This window comes from Gorilla gorilla, chromosome 23 (genome assembly GCF_029281585.2).
Source record: "Gorilla gorilla gorilla isolate KB3781 chromosome 23, NHGRI_mGorGor1-v2.1_pri, whole genome shotgun sequence".
Classification (NCBI taxonomy): domain Eukaryota; kingdom Metazoa; phylum Chordata; class Mammalia; order Primates; family Hominidae; genus Gorilla; species Gorilla gorilla.
The window spans coordinates 17,500,917-17,526,110 of NC_086018.1; the positions used below are offsets into that span (position 1 = coordinate 17,500,917).

Genomic DNA, 25,194 nt, shown 5'->3' on the forward strand with positions numbered 1-25,194 from the left:
CTTTTTTTTTTTTTTTTTTTTTTGAGACAGGGTCTCACTCCATTGCCCAGACTGGAGTGCAGTGGCAAGATCACAGCTCACTGCAGTCTCCACCTCCTGGGGTCAGGCAATCTTCCCACCTAGTCCCCTGAGTAGATAGGACTACAGGTGCATACGACCACGTCCAGCTAATTTTTTGTATTTTTTGTAGAGACGGGGTTTTACCATGTTGCCTGAACTGGTCCCAAACTCCTGGGCTCACATGATCCTCTCACCTTGGCCTCCCATAGTGCTGGGATTACGGGTGTGAGCTACTGAGCCCAGACTGTGGTGCTTTTTTTTTTTTTTGAGACGGAGTCTCACTCTGTCACCCAGGCTGGAGTATGGTGGCACAGTCTTGGCTCACTGCAACCTCCACCTCCCGGGTTCAAGCAATTCTCCTGCCTCAGCCTCCCGAGTAGCTGGGACTACAGGCACCTGCCACCACGTCCAGCTAAGTTTTTGTATTTTTAGTAGAGACGGGGTTTCACTGTGTTAGCCAGGATGGTCTTGATCTCCTGACCTTGTGATCCGCCCGCCTCGGCCTCCCAAAGTGCTGGGATTACAGGCGTGAGCCACCGCTCCCGGCCGACAGTGGTGCTTTTTTAAGGCGGCCCTAACAGACTAACACAGTAGTGATCTTCACTTTACAGATGAAGAAACTGCGGCTTGGGAAGATACCATAATGGCCCCCCAGTTCCCAGCCAGGTGGAGAGGCAGAACCATGGGCCAGGACAGAATAGGATGAGTACAAGGTGGCACCTCTGGGGGTGCCTGCCCCACAGATCCATGGTCCTCCCATGCTGGTGTCCCCACAATGTCTGGCACTGCTCCCCGCTTCACCTTACTTGCCCAGGCCTACCCCATACCCTCAGCTCACAGCTACACACTCTGCACAGCTCCCGCCCCAGGGTCTTTGTGCTCACAATTCCCCTGCAGATATCCAAACCACACTCTTCCCCCAATTCCTGCAGGTCTTTACTGAAGTCTCGGGCAGGCAACTCATTTAAAGTTTCAGTTTAGCCCAGCACGGTGGCACACACCTGTAATCCCAGCTATTTGGGAGGCTGAGGTGTGAGGGTCGCTTGAGCCCAGGAGTTTGAGGCTGTAGTAAGCCATGATTGCACGACTGCACTCCAGCATGGGCGACACAGCGAGCCCCCATCTTGAAAGAAAGAAAAAAGAAATTAAAAAGGAGGCTGGGCACTTTGGCTCACACCTGTAATTCCAGCACTTTGAGAGGCCAAGGTGGGCAGATCACTTGAGTTCGAGACCAGCCTGACCAGCATGGTGAAACCCCATCTCTACTAAATGTATAAAAATTAGCTGGACATGGTGACGGGTGCCTGTAATCCCAGCTATTCGGGAGGCTAAGGCAGGAGAATTGCTTGAACCTGGGATGCGGAGGTTGCAGTGAGCTGAGATCGTACCACTGCACCCCAGCCTGGGTAACAGAGCTAGATTGTATCTAAAAAAAAAAAAAAAAAAAAAAAAAAAAAAAGAAGGAAGGAAGGAGGAAGGAAAGAAGAAGGAGGGAGGAAGAAGGAAGGAAGGAACTCTCTTTTTCTCTATGGCAATGAGCACGTACCATCTGGCATGCTGTGTGCTAGGATTGGTTCTTGCCTGTCTCCATCAGAATGGGAGCTTCAGGAAGGCAGGGACCTTCCTTCTCTTGCCCACCACTGTACTCTGATGCCCAGGCCAGGCAGGCATTTGAGCCAAGAATGACAGTGCTGGTGCTTCCCAAGCCCCTATCTATTTGGGCCAACCCCTTGATGCAAGGCCCTTGTGCTAATAGAGGGTATAGGGGCCCAAAGCCAGTGCCTTCTAGAAGAGCTTTGGACGTGACACCAGGAATGGCTGGGCCTGGACAATGGCCTTCCTGGCACTGCCCAGCCAGTCCTCTGTGCTTGTCGCCAAATGCACCTAATCCCTGAGTCCCCAGCATGGGTCTCTTTCTCCCAGGCAGATGGGGAACTCACCTCCTTCTCAGATGCCCCTTCCCAACATAAGTTGCTTCTGCCCTCTGGCCCCGAGATGGCCAAGGTGACCTGTGTAGACATAGAGTCTGGAGGCATGGGGCTGGCTAACGTGGAGGCAATTCTATGAACAGACATGGCCAGGCCAGGAATGCGGCATGGCCTCAGGTCTCATCCTTGAAGGCCTGGGCTCCTGGTCTGCCTGCAGACTTCCTGAGACCACGTCTTGTTCTCATCTGCCAGCAGATGCCTGGCTCATGGGTGAGCTGGGCTTAGGTGGAAACACAGGAGCCCAGAGGGGAAAGGATCCTCCCCCAGCTTGGGCTGGAGTCCCAGCTTCCAATCATCAATCTTTGCAACCCTGGGGCTGGACCTGGATAAGATTCCATGGTAAGGATCCTTCTCCGTCACCCAGTCAGTCCCAGGCTGTGTGGGAAACTGGCTGTGGTGGGCAGGTCTGAGGTCTCAAGTCTGACAGGGGCCACTGGAGCCTCCAACTCACCAATCAACCAAGTGTGAGAGGTTGCTTTGGTTGAATGGCCATGTGCTGGAGTCTGACTGGCCCAGCCACAGGGAGGCTGGCATCCCCTAGCTGAGTCCTGGAACCAGACCCTCCAGGGCATGGAGCCCATTGTGAGGTGTCTGGTGCTGAAGTGGTGGGGGAGGCCTGTGCAGGCCTACAGCTTTGTCATCTGCAACGTTCCTCTCCCCACTTTCTTTAAACTTTTTCATTTAGAAATGATTTCAATGGCCAGGCGCGGTGGCTCACGCCTGTAATCCCAGCACTTTGGGAGGCTGAGGCGGGTGGATAACCTGAGGTCAGGAGTTCGCGACCAGCCTGATCAAAATGGAGAAACCTTGTCTCTATGAAAAATACAAAATTAGCTGGGCATGGTGGCACATGCATGTAATCCCAGCACTTTGGGAGGCTGAGGCGGGTAGATAACCTGAGGTCAGGAGTTCGCGACCAGCCTGACCAAAATGGAGAAACCTTGTCTCTACGAAAAATACAAAATTAGCTGGGCATGGTGGCACATGCCTGTAATCCCAGCTACTTGGGAGGCTGAGGCAGGAGAATCACTTGAACCCGGGAGGCAGAGTGTGCAGTGAGCCGAGATCATGCCATTGTCCTCCAGCCTGGGCGATGAGAGCGAGACTCTGTCTCAAAAAAAAAAAAAAAAAATGAAACCTCGTCTCTACAAAATATACAAAAATTAGCTGGGCATGGTGGCAGGTGCCTGTAATCCCAGCTACCTGGGAGGCTAAGGCAGGAGACTCGCTTGAACCTGGGAGGCAGAGGTTGCAGTGAGCCAAGATGGCACCACTGCACTCTAGCCTGGTGACACGGCAAGACTCCATCTCAAAAAAAAATTTTTTTTTCAATTTACTAAAGGATTTAAAAAGTAGAACAAAAAATTCCAGTATCTTTCACCCAGTTACCCCAAATGTGAATGCCGCACCCAATCACAGAAAATTGATTACAACCAGGAAATTAACACTGATAATGTTAAAGAAAGAATTACTGAATGACACTTGCTAAAGCACTGTAGGGAAGACTTTATTCAGGACCGTCTTGCTAGGTATAGGGACCACGGGAATGAGATTCTGCAGTGGGGGAGAGAGATTAAGCTCAAGTCCGAATGGGCAAGTGGGAACTGATAGTTGAGGAGCAGGGGGGTGGGAGCTGGGTCAGCACATGGAAAATGACTAAGAAGAAACACCCCGGGTGAGGGAGATTCTGGCTACACCAATTAACAGGATTTTTGCTGAAGACAGGCCACGGTGACCAGACATCTTCACCTGGGGGACAGTGTAGGAACGGATTAGATAAGGAGGGTGATCAGATGTTGAGGGTCAGGGGATGCTTCTTCCTAAAGTGACTTTGCAGGGTGCTTGCTCTAAGTGAAATTTACAAGGAAGTGCACAGATGGGCCTAGAAGAAGGTTCAGGAACCTGGTTTGGCCAAGCAAAGAATCTTTGTCAGTCCCTCCTCTTGTTCAAGGAAAGAAGAGGTTATCTTTCCTTGAATAGTACGAGTCCATTTCCTTGCTGGGCTGCCTTTTGTTCATTAAAGGCCAGCTGAATCATCTGCTGGGACCGGCAATAGAAGAGATATCCTTCATGGTGTGAGCCATCAGGCGTTGCATGTTGAAGATAAAAGAAAAAGATATTAGTTGGAACCAACTATAAACTCAGTTTCTGAGTTCAGAGGGCAGCTACTCAAGATTTCCAGGTGCTGTGCTTGAAGCATCTTCAGATGGAGTAGGGGCTAACAGACTATCATGGATGGCAGTTTGCGTGTCATGAAGTCTGCCCACAAATTATCTGTTGTGGTGCCATCTTAAAGTTTCTTTCTTTCTTTTTTTAGACAGAGTCTTGCTGTTGTTGCCCAGGCTGGAGTGCAGTGGCGCAATCTCAGCTCACTGCAACCTCTGCCTCCCAGGTTCAAGCGATTCTCTTGCCTCAGCCTCCAGAGTAGCTGGGACTACAGGCACACGCCACCATGCCCAGCTAATTTTTGTAATTTTAGTAGAGACGGAGTTTCACCATGTTGGCCAGGATGATCTCAATCTCTTGACCTCGTGATCTGCCCACGTTGGCCTCCCGAAGTGTTGGGATTACAGGCGTGAGCCACCGTGCCCGGCCTAAAGTTTCTATCAAGTTGTCCGGGTTCAGCTTAAAGGGCTTCAGGAAATGGGAAGTTTTAATTTTTAGCGGTTCCAGGCCAGAAGGGTGGGAAAAAAACTGGAAACATCAGTTTAGAGAAAATCAAATATTGGAGGAAACTAGAAGAATTCAGGATCCAATCCAGTTTGTAGGTAAGTATCAAAACCTCAAAAACAATGAACAGGGCTAGAATCTGATAATGGGTGCATTATAATTTTCTTCTGAAACTAATTTTTCTCTATATAGTCACCCCACTTCTATCAAAGATGTTGAAGTAAGACTAATTTGTTTGTAGCTAAGTTTAGGTTGAGTAAACTTGGCCTAATTACTTACATAAGTGCCGCAACAATAGTGATTGAACACATAGGCTTTAAGTTTCCTTTGCTAGGACTTTTTTTTTTTTTTTTTTTTTTTGACACAGAATCTCGCTCTGTCGCCCAGGCTGGAGTGCAGTGGCGCGATCTCCGCTCACTGCAAGCTCCGCCTCCCAGGTTCACTCCATTCCCCTGCCTCAGCCTCCCAAGTAGCTGGGACTACAGGCACCCGTCACTATGCCCGGCTAATTTTTTTTTGTATTTTTTTAATAGAGATGGGGTTTCACCGTGTTAGCCAGGATGGTCTCGATCTCCTGACCTCGTGATCCGCCCCCCTCGGCCTCCCAAAGTGCTGGCATTACAGGCGTGAGCCACCGCGCCCAGCCTGCTAGGACTTTTAATAAGGCATCTCAGATTGGGCTTTTAAAAGCCTTGCCAGGCTAGGAAGCCAAGCCGAAGCTTCACCATCATACTTCATTTGCAATCGTTATAGGTTTGGGTGAATTCCTCTCTTTTTGAGGTCCCCCAAAATATCCTGACATCCTTGGGCCTGTCAGGAAGTGACTTTCCTTACTCACCTACAAGACAACCATATGACCCATGTATTCAAGGTTTAAAACCCATTTTTCCCCAAGGGCTTTATTGGTTCCATAAAGTCATCGTTAGTTACTTAAAGTTGTCTGGCCATAGCTGAAAATATGGCATTCTAGTCAAAGCTTTGGTAATATAAACAGCATTTCCAATTGTGTCCTGTTACAAAGAGAACAGGTTCTTACTGAACTTATGTAAATAACCATATTGCCATTAAATAAAAATACTCATGAATAGTTTCCGAATTATGGAAGGATAAGGTACAGAGAAAAAGTAATTGTTTCACTTTTGTTTACAAAGGCATACTTTACCAAACTGCTGTAAGCTATGGATAACTTAAAAGAGAAAAAAAAGTTTCCTTAAATCTGGAAAACAAAACATTAAAGAACCAGCAATGTTTCAAACAAAACATAAAAAAATTATCCTGGCTGGGTACAGTGGCTCACACCTGTAATGCTTAGGGAGGCTGAGATGGGAGGATCATTTGAGGCCAAGAGTTTGAAACCAGCCTGGTCAACATAGTGAGACCCTATCTCTACAATAAAATTAAATAAATAAATAATTGTAATTGGTTTATTCATTGCCATGTAATTTATTCTTGTTCTGTTTGATCTTGATCAGCAGTTTCACGAACCCCTCAGTGTCTTCATTCAAGTTCTGGAAATTCTGGCCAGGTGTGGTGGCTCATGCCTGTAATCCCAGCACTTTGGGAGGCCAAGGCAGGCAGATCAGTTGAGGCCAGGAATTTGAGACCAGCCTGGCCAATATGGTGAAACCCTGTCTCTACTAAAAATATAAAAATTAACAGGGCGTGGTGGTGGGCGCCTGTAATCCCAGTTACTTGGGTGGCTGAGGCAGGAGAATCGCTGGAACCTGGCAGGCAGAGGTTGCAGTGAGCCAAGATTGCACCACTGCACGCTGGCCTGGGTGACAGAGTAAGACTATGTCTCAAAAAAAAAAAAAAAAAAAAAAAGAGTTCTGGAAAATTTTTTTTTTGTTTTTTGAGACGGAGTCTCAGTCACCCAGGCTGGAGTGCAGTGGCACGATCTTGGCTTACTGCAAGCTTCGTCTCCTGGGTTCAAGCCATTCTCCTGTCTCAGCCTCCAGAGTAGCTGGGACTAAAGGCACGCACCACCACACCCAGCTAATTTTTGTATTTTTAGTAGAGCTGGGGTTTCACCATATTGGCCAGGATGGTCTCAATCTCTTGACCTTGTGATCTGCCCGCCTCGGCCTCCCAAAGTGCTGGGATTAGGTGTGAGCCACTGCGCCTGTCCCCAGCCACATTTCTTAAGTAATCAAAAACCTAATAAAAGACAACATGAAGAACAAGGAACTATCTTGATATAACACAAAAATCTTTGTTTCCAAGGTCAATTATTTAAAAGGTAAACAGAGGCCGGGCGAGGTGGCTCACGCCTGTAATGCCAGCACTTTGGGAGGCCGAGGCGGGTGGATTACGAGGTCAGGAGATCGAGACCATCCTGGCTAACACGGTGAAATCCTGTCTCTACTAAAAAAATACAAAAAATTAGCCGGGCATGGTGGTGGGCGCCTGTAGTCCCAGCTACTCGGGAGACTGAGGCAGGAGAATGGCGTGAACCCGGGAGGTGGAGCTTGCAGTGAGCCAAGATGGTGCCATTGCACTCCATCCTGGGCGACAGAGTGAGACTCCGTCTCAAAAATAAAAAGTAAAATAATAATAATAATAATAAAAGGTAAACAGAAATCTTCATAATCTCAAATACTCTAAGAAAACTTTGTCATTTCAACAGAGAAGATCAAATTAAAGTTCTGCATCATAGCACTACTAATAAAGCTAATTTTAACAAAACCTTATAAATGAATCTATCCAATCTCACGCAAGATAATATTTCTTTTCCAAGATTTCTTTTCTATAGATCTTTTACAACTTAAAAAAATATCTGGCCGGGCACGGTGGCTCATGCCTGTAATCCCAGCACTTTGGGAGGCCAAGGCAGGTGGATCACAAGGTCAGGAGATCGAGACCATCCTGGCTAAACCGGTGAAACCCCATCTCTACTAAAAATACAAAAAATTAGCCAGGCGTGGTGGCGGGTGCCTGTAGTCCCAGCTACGCGGGAGGCTGAGACAGGAGAATGGCGTGAACCCAGGAGGCGGAGCTTGCAGTGAGCCAAGACTGTGCCATTGCACTCCAGCCTGGGCAACAAAGCGAGACTCTGTCTCAAAAAAGAAAAAAAAAAAAAAAAAAAAAAAAAAAAAAAAAAAAAAGAACATAATAATAATAATAATATTAAAAGGTAAACAGAAATCTTCATAATCTCAAATACTCTAAGAAAACTTTGTCATTTCAACAGAGAAGATCAAGTTAAAGTTCTGCATCATAGCACTACTAATAAAGCTAATTTTAACAAAACCTTATAAATGAATCCATCCAATCTCACGCAAGATAATATTTCTTTTCCAAGATTTCTTTTCTATAGACGTTTTACAACTTAAAAAAAATATCTGGCCGGGCACCGTGGCTCATGCCTGTAATCCCAACACTTTGGGAGGCCGAGGCGGGTGGATCATGAGGTCAGGAGATTGAGACCAGCCTGGCTGACACGGTGAAACCCTGTCTCTACTAAAAATATAAAAAATTAGCCAGGTATGGTGGCGGGCAGCTGTAGTTCCAGCTACTCGGGAGGCTGAGGCAGGCAGGAGCATGGCGTGAACCCGGGAGGCAGAGGTTTCAGTGAGTCGAGATCGTGCCATTGCACTCCAGCCTGGGCGACACAGCGAGATGCCATCTCAAAAAAAAAAAAAAAATCTATCAGTACTTTTTTTCCCCTACATTTTTTTTCTTTCTCATTCTGGAACAACCAGTTGCTATATATATTAGCACAGAGTCAGTTATTCCTTTAAGGGATTTTATAAATTAATTTGGTGCTACTATCTGGAGGTAGAAAAATATCATGTATACATAACATACAAACATACATATGTAGTTGCTCTGCAACTGAAGTTGGCAGAGGCCAGACCCAGTGGCTCACGCCTGTAATCCCAGCACTTTGGGAGGCCAAGGCAGGCAGATCACTTAAGGCCAGGAGTTTGAGACCAGTCTTGCCAACATGGTGAAACCTGGTCTCTACAAAAATACAAAAAAATTAGCTGGGCGTGGTGGCGTGCGCTTATAGTCCCAGCTACCCTGGAGACTGAGGCAGGAGAATAGCTTGAACCCAGGAGGTGGAGGCTGCAGTGAGCCGAGACTGCGCCACTGCACTCCAGCCTGGGTGACCCAGTGAGTCTATCTTAAATAAATACATAAATAAATAAATAAATAAACAAATAAATAAATAAAGTTGGCAGAGTATATAGTCTGAAGGGGTTTGAGGAGAGGGGATTCAGGTGACTGAGAAGTTCCGATGGGAGAAGTAGGATCCAATAGAGAGAACAGAGAGGCCTCACAGTGGGAAGAAAAGACTTCCAGCCCAGGAGTCAGGGAGTGAATCCCCATTCAGAACGAGGAGCCACGAGGAAGACCTTCCAACCCAGGAAGTATTATACCTTTCAAAAGAAGGCTGGGACCTTAAAAATCAAAATCTGTCCTTACCAGCTAAAATAAAAGTTTGTCTACAGTCATGGCTCGGGAGTTTGACTCACCAGTAGATCCCCAATCAACCAGTCAGGAGAGAAGACAAAGGCTGCAAGTTGCACACTGAGAGTCCTGGGTGAGAGGCCTGTGGCACCACAACCATTAAAGAAAAAAATTATTCAGCCCTTGTCAAAGCATGGTCGGGAAGGCCTTATTCAGGAGCATTGCCACTGGCATATGGACCACAGGCAATGGGGTTTTGCTGCAGGGGAGAGATTGGGCTCAACTCTGAATACAGCATGGACAAGTGTGAACTGATAGCCAAGAAGCAGGGCGGGGGTCAGTGGATGAAAAATTACTAAGAAGAAACATAAGTGATAAGGGGGATACTGGCTAAGCTGACCTAAGAGGATTCTTGCTGAAGACAGGCTGGGGTGATCAGACATCACCTAGAGGATGGTGGAGGGATGAGGAATTTCATCAGTATTGAGGGCGATCAGGTATCAAAAGCAGGGTGGTTCTTGCTAAACTGGAATTCTCAGACGGGCCTAGAAGGTTTAGGAGCCTGACTAAAGTTTGGCCAAGCAAATAATCTTTTGTCAATACAACAACACGATACTTTTTACTGTTTTTTTTTTTTTTTTTTTTTTTTTAAGACAGAGTCTCCTGCTGTCTCCCAGGCTGGAGTGCAGTGGCGCGATCTCAGCTCACTGCAACCTCTGCATCCCGGGTTCAAGCAATTCTCCTGCCTCAGCCTCCCAAGTAGCTGCAACTACAGGTGCGTGCCACCATGCCCGGCTAATATTTTTGTATTTTTAGTAGAGACGGGGTTTCACCCTGTTAGCCAGGATGGTCTCGATCTCCTGACCTCCTGATCTGCCTGCCTCAGCCTCCCAAAGTGCTGGGATTACAGGCGTGAGCCACCGCGCCAGGCCAATACAATAGTATTAACTAATCTACAGACCTTGTTTGAATTATATCAATTGTCCCATTAATGTCCCTTTTCTGAGCCAGGATCCCATCTATGGTCTGGATTCCACACTGCATTTTCTTATCTCTTTTAATTGAAGATGGTTCCTCAGTCTATCTTTGACTTGAATGATCTCGATACTCGAAAAGCACTGACTGGTAATTTTGCAGAATGCCCCTAATTTGGGGTTTGTCTGCTCTTCATTCAGATTCTGCCTTTTGGGCAAAAATACCCACAAGTGAACTTGTGTCCTTCTCAGGAGGTCCACAGTATGTCCTCTTACTGGAACTAACTTTTTTCATTTCTATTGAGGCAGAATTTATATACAATGCAATACACATATTTAAATGGTACAATTTGCTAAGTTTGCTGGTGACCTTGATGACTTGGTTAAAGGTGGTGTTGCCCAAGGTTTTTTCCACTCTAAAACTACTATTTTCCCTAGGCAATTAGTATCTTGGGGGAGAAACTTTGCAACACTGAAAACAAAACAAAACCTGTTTGTCATGTTTTTGCCCACTATTTTTTTTTTTTTGAGATGGAGTCTCACTCTGTCGCCCAGGCTGGAGTGCAGTGGCGTGATCCCGGCTCACCACAACCTCTGCCTCCCAGGTTCAAGTGATTCTCCTGCCTCGGCCTCCCGAGTAGCTGGGACTACAGGCACGTGCCACCATGCCCAGCTAATTTTTTTTGTAGTTTTAGTAGAGACGAGGTTTCACAGTGTTGGCCAGGATGGTCTTGATCTCTTGACCTCGTGACCCACCCGCCTCGGCCTCCCAAAGTGCTGGGATTACAGGCGTAAGCCACTGTGCCTGGCCTATTTTTTTTGTGGGGGGGTGGGGGCCGGGGACCGAGTCTCGTTCTGTTGCCCATGCTGGAGTGCAGTGGCTGGATCTTGGCTCACTGCAACTCCTGCCTCCCAGGTTCAAGCAATTCTCCAGCTTCAGCCTCCACAGTAGCTGGGACACCAGGCACCTGCCAGCAAGCCCTGCTATTTTTTTTTGTATTTATAGTAGAGACAGGGTTTCACCATGTTGGTCAGGCTGGTCTCGAACTCCTAACCTCAAGTGATCCACCCGCCTCGGCCTCCCAAAGTGCTGGGATTACAGGCATGAGCCACTGTGCCTGGCCTTGCTCACTATTTTTTCTGGAGACGGTCTCGTTCTGTCACCCAGGTTGGAGTGCAGTGGCCCGATCTCAGCTCATTGCAACCTCCACCTCCCAGGTTCAAGCGATTCTCCTGCCTCAGCCTCCCGAGTAGCTGGGATTACAGGTGCCTGCTACCACGCCTGGCTACTTTTTGTATTTTCAGTAGAGATAAGGTTTCGCCACGTTGCCCAAGCTGGTGTGGAACTCTTGAGCTCAGGTGATCCGCCTGCTTAGGCCTCCCAAAGTACTGGGGTTACAGGCGTGAGCCACAGGGCCCGGCCCACTATTTTTATCACTCAAGATTTTCGTCTACAGCAGCTATTATTGGGGTGGCTACCCAGTGGAAAATTTTTCTATTTCCACTATTCCTTCCACATTTATTGACAGGAAAGCTAGTCTAAGGAAGAGCTGTACCCTCACTTACTCAGACCCTCCTTTTCCTTTTTTTTTTTTTTTTTTGAGAAGGAGTCTCACTCTGCCGCCCAGGCTAGAGTGAAAGTGGTGCTATCTCGGATCACTGCAGCCTGGAACTCCTGGACTCAGGCGACCCTTCCACCTCAGCCTCCCAAGTAGCTCGGACCACAGGCGCCCGCCACCACGTGGCTAATTAAAAAAAAAATTTTGGGCCCGGCGCGGTGGCTCATGTCTGTAATCCCAGCACTTTGGGAGGCCGAGGCAGGCAGATCAATTGAGGCCAGGAGTTTGATACCAGCCTGGCCAACATGGTGAAACCCCGTCTCTACCAAAAATATATAAATTAGCCGGGCGTGGTGGTGGGCGCCTGTAATCCCAGTTACTCGGGTGGGTGAGCCAGGAGAATCGCTTGAACCCGGGAGGCAAAGGTTGCAGTGAGCTGAGATCGCGCCACTGCACCCCAGCCTGGGAGACAAAGCGAGACACCGCCTCAAAAAAAAAAAAAAAAGAAAATTTGTAGATGCTGGGCTCTCACTATGTCAGCCAGGCTGGTCTCGAACTCCTGGGCTCAAGTAATCCTCCTGACTCGACCTCCCAAAACTCTGGGATTACAGGCGCAAGCCACCGTGCCCGGCCGAACCCTCACCTGTTTTGGAAATCCTGTATTAGCAAATGGAACAGCGCCAGACAGTTGAGCACACGCGTTCTTTATAAATGATGATGTCTGATACAGTGATGCTTTTAACAGGGTTGTGTAACGCCTGTGTGTGCACGGTCTCTTCTGCAGTGTCCACCGAAGGTGGCCCGTCTGCGCGTCCGCTCCCGGCGTACTCCGCGCTCCCTGTTCCCGGCATTCCCCGCGCTCCCCGAGCTTCCCGCGCTCCCCTGCTCCCGGCATTCCCGGTGCTTCCCGTTCCCGGCGCTCCTCGCGGCCGCCGCCCTCAGTCCGGCGAGCCCCGCCTGGGCAGCGACTGTTAGCGCGACCGCGGCCTGGGCGCCTGGTCCCTCCCGCGCGGCCGCGCTATTGGGCCGCGCGCGGCGGACACGCGCGCTACGCGCCGCCGATTGGCGGCCTCCGCAGCCCGCTCTGCGGCTCCCCCAATGCGGGGCGGCCGCGCGCGGGGATTGGCCGCACGCCGCGAAGGCCCGCCCTCCGCTCGCCCGGCGCGGCAGGCGGGTGCCGGCGACCGGAGAGCCTGGACAGGCTTTCCAGATGGCTGCGGCGGTCGGTCGGTGAGGCTTTCCCGGCTGTGGTTTGGCTGCGGGCGGCTTGGGCAGCCCGCGGGCGCCTCAGGTAGGTGCGGGGCGCGAGGGGCGCCCCGCGGGCGGTTGGGCGGGCGCCGCGGCCTGCGCGAGGGCGCGCCCTTCCCTCCCGCCTCCCTCCGGGACCGAGGCCGCGGGCGGGGCGGGGGCGCGGAGCCCGGCCTTTGTGAGGCAACATGGCCGCGGGCGGTGGAGAGCGCGGGGTGGGGACCCCTCCGGGGCTGGGGGGCGGGCCCCGGGCCCAGGCGTTGCCGACTCTCGTCGCTGTCCGCCCGGGTAAAGAGGCTCCTCTCCCGGAGGGCCCGAAGCCTAGCATCGCCTTCAGGCGGGAAAGGTGTGGACAGGGCCAGTGCTCGCCTGGGACCCTGCCGGCTTTAACACAGTATGGGAAATCCAAGAAGTCGCCTAAGACTTTTTGTCCACAGAATGCTCACGGGTTGAGTGTCACGTAGATAATTGGGATACGGTTTTGTTGTAACAATGAGCATGGCGGAAATAAATGGAAGGTGGCAACCTGTTGACAGTGATGCCTGTCTGGTGGCAACCGATGGACTTGGGTTTCTTGTGGCAGGAGTCTGATTTGCCTTTTTGCATGCTTGCATGTACCTTGTTCCTGCACGGCAGTCCTGTCTTTGGCTGTCGACTGTTCGAGGCCAACCACCAGGCGAGGATCCACTGTTTCCTGGCCAGACTAGACTCCCAGCTGTGGGAGTGGCCCAAACCCTGCTGCAGGCCTTCACTCACAAAAGGGAGTGAATGGCCAGCCCGGGGTACCCAGTGTTGCCTCTAAGCGCGGGATATGAGGCCTGTTGGAGGATGACAAAAGGAACGGATGAGGTCATACTGCCGCTGGGTTGGGCGGGAGGCTGCAGCGGGAGAGACTTGACCAAAAGGCAGCCTCCATGGCGCTGGCACTGGTGCTGGCCCGTCACAGCCAGTGCCTCTGTTAGCCAACACAGCAAGTGGGCTAGGAGGAAGGGTGCTGTCCAAGTGTATGGGTTTTCTCCCCATGCCAAGGGTCCAGGGGAGCTTGCCGTGAGCCCGTTCCTGTCCAATAGTCCTGTTGGCAAGGCAGGGTTTGCATGCGGTGTTTGGTCAGCTGGAGCAGTGGGGAGGCCTACGGGCGGAGAGCTCCCCTTTGAGCGCTTTGCGGACAGGCGCTGTGTGGAGCACTTCCCAGGGGTTGTTTTGTAGTCTCACCGTGACCTTGGGGTAGGAAATGTGCTTCTGGCTGGCTTGCCCAGTCTTAGACTGTCTTGTTGTAGCCCTCTCCTTTGTGATGTCATCCAGCCTCCTGGCTTTAATGCCAGCTTTCCTTGACATCTTCACAGCTCCAGCCCTGGCCTCTCTTCTGAGCTCCAGCCTGGTGTTTCTGGCCACCTCTTCCATATCTCCATGTGTTACTTTGGCGCCAAGTAGCCATATCCAAACCAAACTCAAATCTTCACCCATGCCAAAACATTCCTTGGCCTGTCTAAAGTCCCTTTGATTTCTCTCTTTCTTACACCTTCATGCAGTCCTAAGGAGGCCCTGTCAGCTCACCTTCTATTTCTAAGCACAGACCATTTCTCACCACCTTCAAGTTAACATCCTGGCCCAGCCTACCTGGTGAGCCTCTAATTCTCTTTACGGTCACCTTTGGTCCTCACTCCCCATCCACCATCTATAGTTTTTCTGGACACAGAGTGATTCTTCTTTCTTTCTTTTTTTTTTTTTTTTTTGTTTTTTTGAGACAGAATCTCGCTCTGTCGCCCAGACTGGAGTGCAGTGGCGTGATCTCAGCTCACTGCAACTTCTGCCTCCCAGGTTCAAGCGATTCTCCTGCCTCAGCCTCCCAAGTAGCTAGGACTGCAGGTGTCCACCACCACCACGCCCGGCTGATTTTTGTATTTTTAGTAGAGACGGGGTTTCACCATGTTGGCCAGGCTGGTCTCGAACTCTTGACCTCAAATGATCTGCCTGCCTCACCCTTCCAAAGCACTGGGATTACAGGCGTGAGCCACTGTGCCTGGCCACAGAGTGATTCTTTTTATTTTTTTGAGACGGAGTCTCGCTTTGTTGCTCAGGCTGGAGTGCAGTGGTGCGATCTCCTGCTCACTGTAAGCTCCGCCTCCTGGGTTCAAGCCATTCTCCTGCCTCAGCCTCCCGAGTAGCTGGGACTATAGGCGCCCACCACCACACTCGGCTAATTTTTTGTATTTTTAATAGAGACGGGGTTTCAATGTGTTAGCCAGGGTGGTGTCGATCTCCTGACCTTGTGGTCTGCCTGCCTCAGCCTCCCAAAGTGCTGGGATTACAGTTGTGCACCACCGCGCCCGGCCCAGAGTGGTTCTTTTAAGCCATAAGATGGTATAAAACAGAGGCGGTGTAGATGCAAGCCAGCTTGCCTACTTGTAAAGCAGCTCCATCACTTCCTAGCTGTGTGACCTTGAGCATGTGGGTGAACCTTTCTTCCATAATGCTATGTGAGAACTGGGTGAGTTAAAATGCTTAAAGTGCTTAGAACAGGGCCTGGCTGAGGTTTGGTTGCCACTGCTATCCTGGAATCGGCTGATGCCACTGTGTGGGCCTTCCTATCCGGTGGCCCATCTCTCTCACTAAGTGCCAAAGTCCTGGCAGCAGCCTGGGAGGACCAGCCCTGATCCATCTGCCTCATGGACTTGGCCCACTGTCACGTCCCCTCAGCACACTGCCCCAGCTGGCCACACCACATTCCTGACCCCAGCCCTCTGCTTTTCCTCTCAGTGTCACCTGGAACATCCCCTCCTCCCAGCCCTGTAACCCACCTGGCTCACTCCTGCCTTCACGTGGACGCAGGCCATGAGGCCTTCTTGGATCCCCCTTCCTAAAACTGCCTCCCCCTTCTTCAGGCGCTTTCCTTGTTTTGTTTTTGCTTGAATACTTCTTGGCATGTGACAGGGTGCATGCTTTTCTTAGTTGTTAGCGGTCCATCTCCCCCACTAAAATGTGAGCTCTGTAGGGCAGGGTTTTGTCCACCTTGTGTCTGTAGCATCTAGCATGGTGTGTGTGTGTGTGATGAATGGAGAAAGCTTATAGAGGGGAGGAAGGAACTTGCCCAGGACTGCCCACCACTGAGGTCTGGGGCTGGGCAGGTTTCCTGCTTTCCTAAGGAGCTCACTCACTTGTAAGGCGCTAGGCTTTCCTGCTGTGCATTTCTTCAGTGCCGCCGCTTGGCCCCATTAGCACCTTTGCTTGGAACGTCTACTCTAGCTGCTTCTTCGCCTTCTGTGGTAGCAGGCTTCCCCATTCCGTCCCACTGTTGGTCTCTAATCCCCTGCTCCTTGTGGCTTCTTCATGTAGCTTTTTGTGTCCCAGAATCATGGATTGACTCACCAGGGTCTCTATGGGACTGCCAGGTTCTGAGGTGTGTGGCGCTGGTCTTCCTTGTAATCTGTGGCACTGGGCGCATTGACCCCTCGGTCTGTTTTCTGTAATGGTCTTTCTTGGTTGCCAGGAGACTGACCTCACCCCACTTAGTGTTCCTCATGCCTGCCTGGTTGCTGCCCACAGCCTCTTGAGCGTCTTCAGCACTTTATAGTCAATTGTTAGCTCTGTGCTGTGTTTCCTGGATCCTCAGCACCTTTGATGGACACATCTTTGGGGACATACGGTGTGAAATTCCCATTAGATTCAGAAATGTTAGGACATCTTAGAATCCAGGAAATGGGGTGACAGTGCAGTGGTCATTGACCTGCCAGTGTGTCCAGGCCCTGTGACCTTGTCTCTTGTCCATATAGTGCGTTCCTCGGAGTAGATGGCCAGTGGATAGTTGTTAAATGTATCGATTAAACCTAAACTAGTCTCTGATTTTCATGTTGTGTCCCCTTCGAAGTACAACCACCATGCCCTGTCCCTTGTTAAATGTGTGATGTCTGCATCTCCTGTTCTTTCCGGGAATCTTGGGAGGATGTTAGGTCATGCAGTGCGGTTTGCATGTGTGCATCTTTACTGGTATGCATGCATGTGCATGCATGCGTGTTCCTGTGCACGTTGTGGGAGTGTGCATGTGCGTGTGTCTGCATGTGTTCCTCCTGCTCTGATGCAGGGTTTTCTGGCTGCCCCCTCAGACCCATCTTCCCTGCTCCATGTTGTCCCTTTCTTCATGCTTCCTCTGTAGTAAGGCTTCCTAGAGTTGCATCCTTAACCCTCATCTCTGGGTGGCCTTCCTCCTGTGGGTTTGGCGACTACCTCCTCAGTGCGTCCTGGCCTTCCGTATCTGGGCCAGTCATGGCTCCAGAGTTGTGGCCTCCGCACCTTCAGAGCCTGCCTGGAGGTCCCCTCTGTTCTCCTCGCCAGGCTCCTGCCTGCATGCTGGAATTTGGGTGTCCTTCCTTGTCTTTAGTTCCCTCTTTTCTCTGCTGTCCACCTCCGTTGGGTCAGGAAGTGCGGTCAGTTCTGTGACACTGTTCTTGGCCCATTGCCAGGGCCTCTTTCACACCTTTGTCCTCTGGCCTGGAGGACTGTCCCCGTGCCTTGTATGCAGTTGCTTCTGCCTGGCACAGCTGTGGGTCTCCCCTCTCAAGTGGGAACCTACTTGTGGCATGAGAGTCGCTTCACCTTCAGTGGCTCCTTATTGTCCCCAGGGCAGAACTGGCTGCAGATGGCACCCAGGCCTCTCTGTGCCTCGGCTCCAGCTGTCTCTTGTGGCTCCCCACCCCAAATCCTGGCAGGTCCCTTCCCCACAGCCACCCACCCCTCTCCTCCATCGGGAACAGAACTATGCTGCCACCTCTGGTGACCTCAGCACGCTGCATCACTGTCCCCGTCCACGTGCTACCCTGTGGGCCCAGGAGAGCCCTGGGGTCCCTGGGTAGCAGAGCGCCTGGCCATGCCTCTGAGGCCCCTAGTGCCGCAGAGTTGAGCTGAGGGTCTCGCGCTCGCCCTCTGACTGACCCAGCCCTTGCAGGTGAGTGGATTGCTGTGCTCTGGTGGCCTGAGGGAGGCCACGCGCCTTCTGTGTGTTCCAGAAAGGGTGCCTCCCACTGCATGCTTGCTTATCTGAGTTAGAAGAATGCTGTGGTGGAGTTTAGTGTAAATTTTTAAAATATTTTTTGAGCCTTATGATTATATAGTTTTTGTGTTTCTGAAGTAGGAATTAAAGTGGGCAGTTAACAAAATATTTAACTTTGGACTTAAGTTATAATTCAGGTTCTGAAGAAAAAAAGTAAGGTTAGTTTGTTTTGATGCCTAAAAAGTCCTCTTAGGGAATATTATTTTGAAGCCCTTTACTATGCTGTTAATAGTGCTTGGCTTTTAACTTGGTACCAGGGAAGTGGAAGGTTTCTGTCATTTTGTGACAATATTTTTAAATTTCTTTGCAGGTAGAAGAAGAAAGGTGCCACTCCGGCATGAAGACAGACTCGCTTAGTCGCCAGTCACTTAAGCTGAGTGCATTGTGATTTCCAATAATTGAGGCAGTGGTTCTAAAAGCTGTCTACATTAATGAAAAGAGCAATGTGGCCAGCTTGACTAAGCCGCCAGTGCACAGCGCGGCAGGACGCGCCCGGGTCTCAGCGGACTTGTGCATGTTAGCTGTGTAGATTTATGTGAGGGCTTGTAAAACTCTGGTCTTGTAAACTAGTCTTAAGTGCTTTTAATATGGAGACAGATGAGAGCCCCTCTCCGCTCCCGTGTGGGCCCGCAGGAGAAGCGGTGATGGAGAGCCGAGCTCGCCCCTTCCAAGCGCTGCCCCGTGAGCAGTCTCCACCACCTCCCCTGCAAACGTCCAGTGGTGCAGAGGTAATGGACGTTGGCTCTGGTGGTGATGGACAGTCCGAACTCCCTGCTGAGGACCCCTTCAACTTCTACGGAGCTTCTCTTCTCTCCAAAGGATCCTTCTCTAAGGGCCGCCTCCTCATAGACCCGAACTGTAGTGGCCACAGCCCGCGCACCGCCCGGCACGCACCTGCGGTCCGGAAGTTCTCCCCTGACCTTAAGTTGCTTAAGGATGTAAAGATTAGCGTGAGCTTTACCGAGAGCTGCAGGAGTAAGGACAGGAAGGTGCTGTACACAGGAGCAGAGCGCGACGTGCGGGCGGAGTGCGGTCTGCTCCTTAGCCCTGTCAGTGGGGACGTGCATGCTTGTCCCTTTGGCGGGAGTGTTGGTGACGGGGTAGGCATAGGGGGTGAGAGTGCTGATAAGAAGGATGAGGAGAATGAGCTGGATCAGGAAAAGAGAGTGGAGTATGCAGTGCTCGATGAGTTAGAAGATTTTACTGACAATTTGGAGCTAGATGAAGAAGGAGCAGGCGGGTTCACGGCTAAAGCAATCGTTCAGAGAGACAGAGTGGATGAAGAGGCCTTGAATTTCCCCTACGAGGTATGTTGGCAGCCCCTCCTCTAGAGGGCTCTTAGCAAAACCCAAAGAGAGATTTGGGAATTGCGGCATCTTTTGAAAGCAGGGAAATTAAAAAAAAAAAAAAACACACCAAAATCCCCTCTGAGATGGAATAATGTTAATGTGGAGAAGAGAAAGATGTAAGGAGTCCAGATTTTTAAAGTTTCCTAATGAAAAGTTTGGCCCATGGGTAGGCCTTGCATCCCTGATCCAGCGCGTGGGGCAGCAGGTGCTGCTGAGTTACGCTCCTTGGCAGTGTGTGCCCCTGGACCAGGTGTGTTGGTGTCAGCTGGTAGCTTCATCCTGTTTGTTTTTCAGATGATCATGCACCCTAAGGGCACATCTAGGCCCCCTGAGAGCACCTCCTTTCTGTGTCTGTTCTCAGGAATGCTGTTGAGCTCTCCTGTTGCAGGAGCATGAGCGCCAGGGGCTCTGGTGTCTGAACAGCGTGTTTTGCAGGATGACTTTGACAACGATGTGGATGCTCTGCTAGAAGAAGGCCTTTGTGCCCCCAAAAAGAGGCGAACAGAGGAAAAATATGGCGGAGACAGCGACCATCCGTCCGATGGAGAGACGAGTGTGCAGCCGATGATGACCAAGATTAAAACAGTGCTCAAAAGTACGTGTGTGGGTCAGAAGCAGTGGGTGTTCCAGGGCAGTGGAAGGGTGGTTGCTTCCTTAGCAGAAATGCTTTGAGAGAGCTCTGGTGCCAGGTAGTGGGCTGGGTGGAGGCATGTTTGAGGACAGGACAGAAATATCTGAGGAGGGAAACACAGGATGCAAGGACGTCCTGATGCATGACCCAGATGCAGATCCTGGTGTGTGCTATGGAAACCACAGAGCAGCAGGCACTGTGCAGAGGAATGGGAGGGGACTTCTGAGGGGGTCAGGAGGGGATGTTGGTATATGCCAGGAGCCAGCATGACCATCAGCTGGAGGGTGTGGAGACCAAAGGCAAGGTGGGTACACAGTGAGATGACAGGTGATAGTTGTGGTCCAGGTTCTAGTTCTGGACCAAGTGTCACAGGAAGCCACCAGAAGCAAGTGCTGTTACCTGATTTTTGTTTAACAACATGGCTTCTGGGCCACAGCATGGTGTGTGCACTTCAGCTGGGCAGGGTGGAAGTGCCCTGGTCGACGTGGCACTTCCTCAACTTTGAGTTGAGGGTAGTGGGGAGAGCACTTGGGAGGTGCCCAGAGTTGCACTGTGAGGCTCTGTCATCGATGTGGTGCAGGTGTTGGGGGAGTCGGAGTTGGTGGCTTGGAGGCACCTGTGAGGGTCCTGGTGGAGATGTGGGGCTCGGTAGAGGGACTGAAGAGATGCTCGGGGACTCAGGCTCACAGGTGAGACCCCAGGCTGAGGGCTGGGGTGCACAAGGTGGCAGGGTGCGACTGGGAGCAAAGCAAGGGGCGGGTGGCACATGGCCATCCTCCTTGGCCATTGAGGGGACAAGTTAGCTATGCCAGGTGCCACATGTTGCTGCCTATGTCATGTTGGTAGCAGTTAAGCAGGAGGGCTTTTGGGCTAGACGGTTGCAGGCAGGGTAAACCTGGGGCTTCAGCTTCTGGAGCTGGGGGCAGGAGTCTTGACCTTGGGGCCTCTAGGAGGCTGGTTTGGTGCTGCATTTTCAGCAGGCTCATTCAGAAGGTAAACCCACATTCGTCCTGCACAGCTCACTGGTCAGCAGCCATTCTGGCCTGGATGCCTGGATGTTCACAGACGGACAGCTGCACGTGACCCCCACCTCAGGTGGCTGGGCCAACTTTGTGACCACTCACTGTCACAGAGGAGCAGCCCCAGCGGACCCGTGGCCCGTCTCTTGCTTGGCTCCATATTCCCTTTGCTTCTTTTCCTGACTTAACCCAAAGCTGGCAGGAGGCAGCTCCATCTTGGCCTGACTCTGTGGGGAGAGAGCCCACGCAGTGTGCATGCACCCCTGACCTTTAACACTCCCTCCCTGAATCATCACCTGATGGTGGCCTGGGTACAGGTGTCAGGTCCAGGGTCAGGGCCACTTGGTGGGTACCTAGCCCTGAGAGTCACTGTCCCTTTTTCCCCTTATGTATATTTTTTAAGGTTTCATTTGCTTTCTTCTGTTTTCTAATTTTTTTTTTTTTGAGGCGGGGTCTTGCTATTACCCAGGTTGGAGTAGCTCACTACAGCCTCAGCCTCCCAGGCTCAAGTGATCCTCCCACCTCGGCCTCCCAAGTAGCCAGGACTATAGGTGTATGCCACCATGCCTGGATAATTTTAAAAAGTTTTTTGTAGAGTCAGGGTCTTGCTGTGTTGCCTAGGCTGGTCTAAGTTTTTAACTTGTTCCCAATACCTGTGAGAAAATTAAGTTTTAGTTACATCTTTGCCTTACGCTCTTCCCAGCAGTCAGGCCTGGTGGCAGGTGTCAAGTTGATAAGTCGTAAACCTCTTCCTCACAACTGCCTATAAAGCAAAGAAGGGGTTGGGAGTAGTGTATTAAACCAACTTAGAAACGGAATCATTTCAAGCAGTGTTTTGTATGCTGCTGAGAGTGCAGCTCAGTTACAATAAAGACTTGTCACCTGGTCACTGGGAGCAGTGGCTGACAGCCATGCAGTTTATTAGCAAAGCTCATCCAGCCCCAAGGCGCCTCTGGCCACAACCAGACAGGCAGCAAAGGAGTCCAGTGTCCACAGTGCTTACCAGATGTGGAGGCAGGAGCTGAGGCTGGGACTTGTATCTTGCACAGACCTGTTCTGTGCTCCTTCATGTGCTGGTTTGACACGTGTAAATTCCCACCTCAGGCCACATGCTATCTGTCCTAGGCCTGGAGGCATAGCAGTGAGCAAGGCAGAGAGGAATTTCGATTCTCTGTGAAGACCCAGTTAAACACATGCTAGTACCCAACAATTTCTTGTGCAGGAGGTGCTGTGGCAACAATTCCAAGTGTTTTTACAGTGATTATAGGATGTTCTTGTCTTCCTGTGCAGGTCGTGGCCGCCCACCTACAGAGCCGCTGCCCGACGGGTGGATCATGACATTCCATAACTCTGGAGTCCCGGTGTACCTACACAGAGAGTCTCGGGTGGTCACCTGGTCCAGGCCATACTTCTTGGGAACGGGAAGCATACGGGTAGGGGAGGCATCAGTCGTGACTTTAGGCTTGTAAGTTCTCAGACCAAAACGTGCACATCCACACACATGGCACCGCAGCCAAGCAGAGGCCGGTGAAAGGCATCAGAGTTTCAGACTCTCGGGTTGTCCTTGTAATCCATATCGCAATTTCACTATCCACAGAAACACGACCCTCCTCTGAGTAGCATCCCTTGTCTGCATTATAAGAAAATGAAGGACAACGAGGAACGGGAGCAAAGCAGTGACCTCACCCCTAGTGGGGATGTGTCCCCCGTCAAGCCCCTGAGCCGATCTGCAGAGCTGGAGTTTCCCCTGGATGAGCCTGACTCTATGGGTGCTGACCCGGGGCCCCCGGACGAGAAAGACCCACTAGGGGCTGAGGCAGCCCCTGGGGCCTTGGGGCAGGTGAAGGCCAAAGTCGAGGTGTGCAAAGACGAATCTGTTGGTGAGTTTTTGAAGGACTCTTCCCTTCTTGCCTCCTGGGACCCATGAGCTTTATTTTTCTAATGAAGGCCATAATTGTTCATAGTTCCTAGTTGTACTTGTGAGCAAGGGGCTGTGCACCTCCACTGTTGGTGTGGCTGAAAGGCTTGTCTTCCTGTCCTTGCAAGAACCTGCCTGGGTGCAGCACCCTAGGCTCCTGTCTGTGGGCTCTGTGGTGTCTGCATGGCTGAGGCTGCTGGGGAGATGGCTGCTGGCACTGGCAGTGGGCCGTTTTCTCTCTGGTTGTTTGTATGATCTTTCCCTAAGTCTTGCTTTTTCAGTAGGATGTGCTCATGTGGCATTGTTTTGATTTGTCTTGATGAGCTCAGTGAGCCTCTTTAATCCATGACTCAGTGTTGGGAAACTGTCACCATTCTGTGGATAGTTCCCTCTTCAATCCTGCAATTGCTTGCTGGATGTGTACTGGTGTTTCCCATTCTCTCTTCCATGTCTTTTAGCCTAGTCCCGCCATTTAAGTCTTAGTTCTCTCTTCAGGTGTGGCAGGTCTCTGTGAACCCACTTGCTGGATTACTTTCAAAGAGCACTTTCCATTTTCTAGGTTTCTATTTGTCTGTACATCACTACCCAGCCTGTCTCATAACTCCGTGGAGTGTGGGGTGCCCTAGAAGAGCCTGTGATGGGGGCTGTTGCTGAGGATGGGGAAGTGGCCCGGGAGGAAATGTGACAAATGTGAGGCCCTGTGCAGGGAGCTGCCTGGGTGTGTTGCTGACTACAGAGGTGGCCAGGATGGCCAGAAGGAAAAGAGTGAGGTGGTCAGAGAGGTGGCGGGCGCATGGAGCCCGGGTGCTGCTGGCATTCGGGCACCTGTTTTGATACAGGGAGGAAGTCCCGAAGGACATCTGACTTTTTTAAGCTTTCTTTTTTCCTTTTCATTTTTGTATTCTTCCTGCCCCAAATAAAGTAAAAGAACGTCTCAGAAATTCATCCAGAAGGGACCTGCCAGAATAATCTGAGCTGGTGTAGGGAGGCCTTCATTCTTTGCTTCCCTCCCCTTTGAAAGGGACGGGGAAAGGAAATAGTGTCATGTGGCCTGGGCCTGCCCCATGCACTGGGCTGTGAGAACCTGACTCCTATGTTGGAAGTTAAGTAATTTGTTTCTCTGGTAAATCTGGGACAGATCTTGAGGAATTTCGAAGCTACCTGGAGAAGCGTTTTGACTTTGAGCAAGTTACTGTGAAAAAATTCAGGACTTGGGCTGAGCGGCGGCAATTCAATCGGGAAATGAAGCGGAAGCAGGCGGAGTCCGAGAGGCCCATCTTGCCAGCCAATCAGAAGCTCATTACTTTATCAGTGCAAGATGCACCCACAAAGAAAGGTATAAGCCTCTGCATTTTAACATCAGCAGACTGGTTATGCTGTTATTTCTAATGTGATGTGTTGAGGGCATGTTTTATGAGTTGCATTTCGTTCAAAGTTTATGTTTATCCCATGAATGCAGGGGTCTGCCACATTCACGGTCGTGAGCCCCTAGTTACTGAGATGGTAACAGGAAGCTGTGTGCTAGCTTGTGGCACTGCTTCACACTTGCTGAGATGGTCCTTTTTGTCACAGAGTTTGTTATTAACCCCAACGGGAAATCCGAGGTCTGCATCCTGCACGAGTACATGCAGCGTGTCCTCAAGGTCCGCCCTGTCTATAATTTCTTTGAATGTGGTAAGTCTAACCTTCTCCATTTCAGTCCTAAAGAATCACAAGGTGTAACTTTGGTCAGGGCTGGGGAGGCAGGCGCTGACCGCTAGCCCTACTCTACTGGGACGGGAGGGAAGGGAAGGGTAGAGAGCAGCGTGCTGCAGATGGGTGGCTTGTTTCCTGGAGCCGCGCCCCATCTGAGTGGGTGGCTCTGCTTTCCCCTTCCAGTCTGTCCCCTCTCCCCACCTTCCTCTTGTCCTGCCCCATCTGCCTTGCTGGTTTCTGATCCCGCGTTGTCATGGACAGCCTTATTGCAAGCAAGGCCTCCCCACTGTGCACTGGGTCCTTTCCCTGGTCTCCTGGTGCCCCTGGGTGTCTGAAGGGTTCTTGGGCATGCATTTCCCACCAGCTCTGTCTTCCTTGGGTGCCCTCATCACACCTTTGTGAAGACCAGTCTGTCTTCCCCTTGGAAGCTGGAGCCTGGGGGTCACTCATCCTTTGAGGTGGTGTTTCTTTGGCAAGCCACATCTTGTGCTTTCCCATTCCGACAGTCCTGTGTCCGTCTTTCATAGACCTCGGTCCCTGTCGTAGGAGGCTCTGCCCCCAGCCTCCTGCTGCCCCTCTGGCTCACCATCTCCCACATGCCTCATTTCCCTCCACTTTCCCAGCTG

The 25,194-nt window shown here is 51.0% G+C and overlaps 1 protein-coding gene, 1 long non-coding RNA gene and 1 other non-coding gene across 3 annotated transcripts in view; 2 read left to right on the plus strand and 1 right to left on the minus strand.

The window, feature by feature from the left end:
* Positions 1 to 3,534: 3,534 nt before the first annotated feature.
* Positions 3,535 to 12,448, minus strand: LOC115931904 (uncharacterized). Its single transcript, XR_004068326.3, has 2 exons — positions 12,308 to 12,448; positions 3,535 to 4,114 (listed from the first exon to the last, which is right to left on the minus strand). It is a non-coding gene; the product is annotated as an uncharacterized lncRNA (long non-coding RNA).
* Positions 12,449 to 12,557: 109 nt separating this feature from the next.
* The window catches only part of DGCR8 (DGCR8 microprocessor complex subunit), a 31,587-nt gene continuing 18,950 nt past the window's right edge, over positions 12,558 to 25,194 (plus strand). The window contains exons 1-7 of the mRNA XM_055374984.2: positions 12,558 to 12,955; positions 18,267 to 19,263; positions 19,741 to 19,900; positions 22,246 to 22,388; positions 22,553 to 22,835; positions 24,012 to 24,209; positions 24,446 to 24,547. Of these exons, the coding sequence (XP_055230959.1) occupies positions 18,544 to 19,263; positions 19,741 to 19,900; positions 22,246 to 22,388; positions 22,553 to 22,835; positions 24,012 to 24,209; positions 24,446 to 24,547 (1,606 nt within the window). The 5' untranslated portion in view covers positions 12,558 to 12,955; positions 18,267 to 18,543. The remainder of the gene's footprint in view (positions 12,956 to 18,266; positions 19,264 to 19,740; positions 19,901 to 22,245; positions 22,389 to 22,552; positions 22,836 to 24,011; positions 24,210 to 24,445; positions 24,548 to 25,194) is intronic.
* MIR1306 (microRNA mir-1306) lies at positions 18,622 to 18,730 on the plus strand. The gene has a single exon (NR_106438.1). It is a non-coding gene; the product is annotated as a microRNA mir-1306 (primary transcript).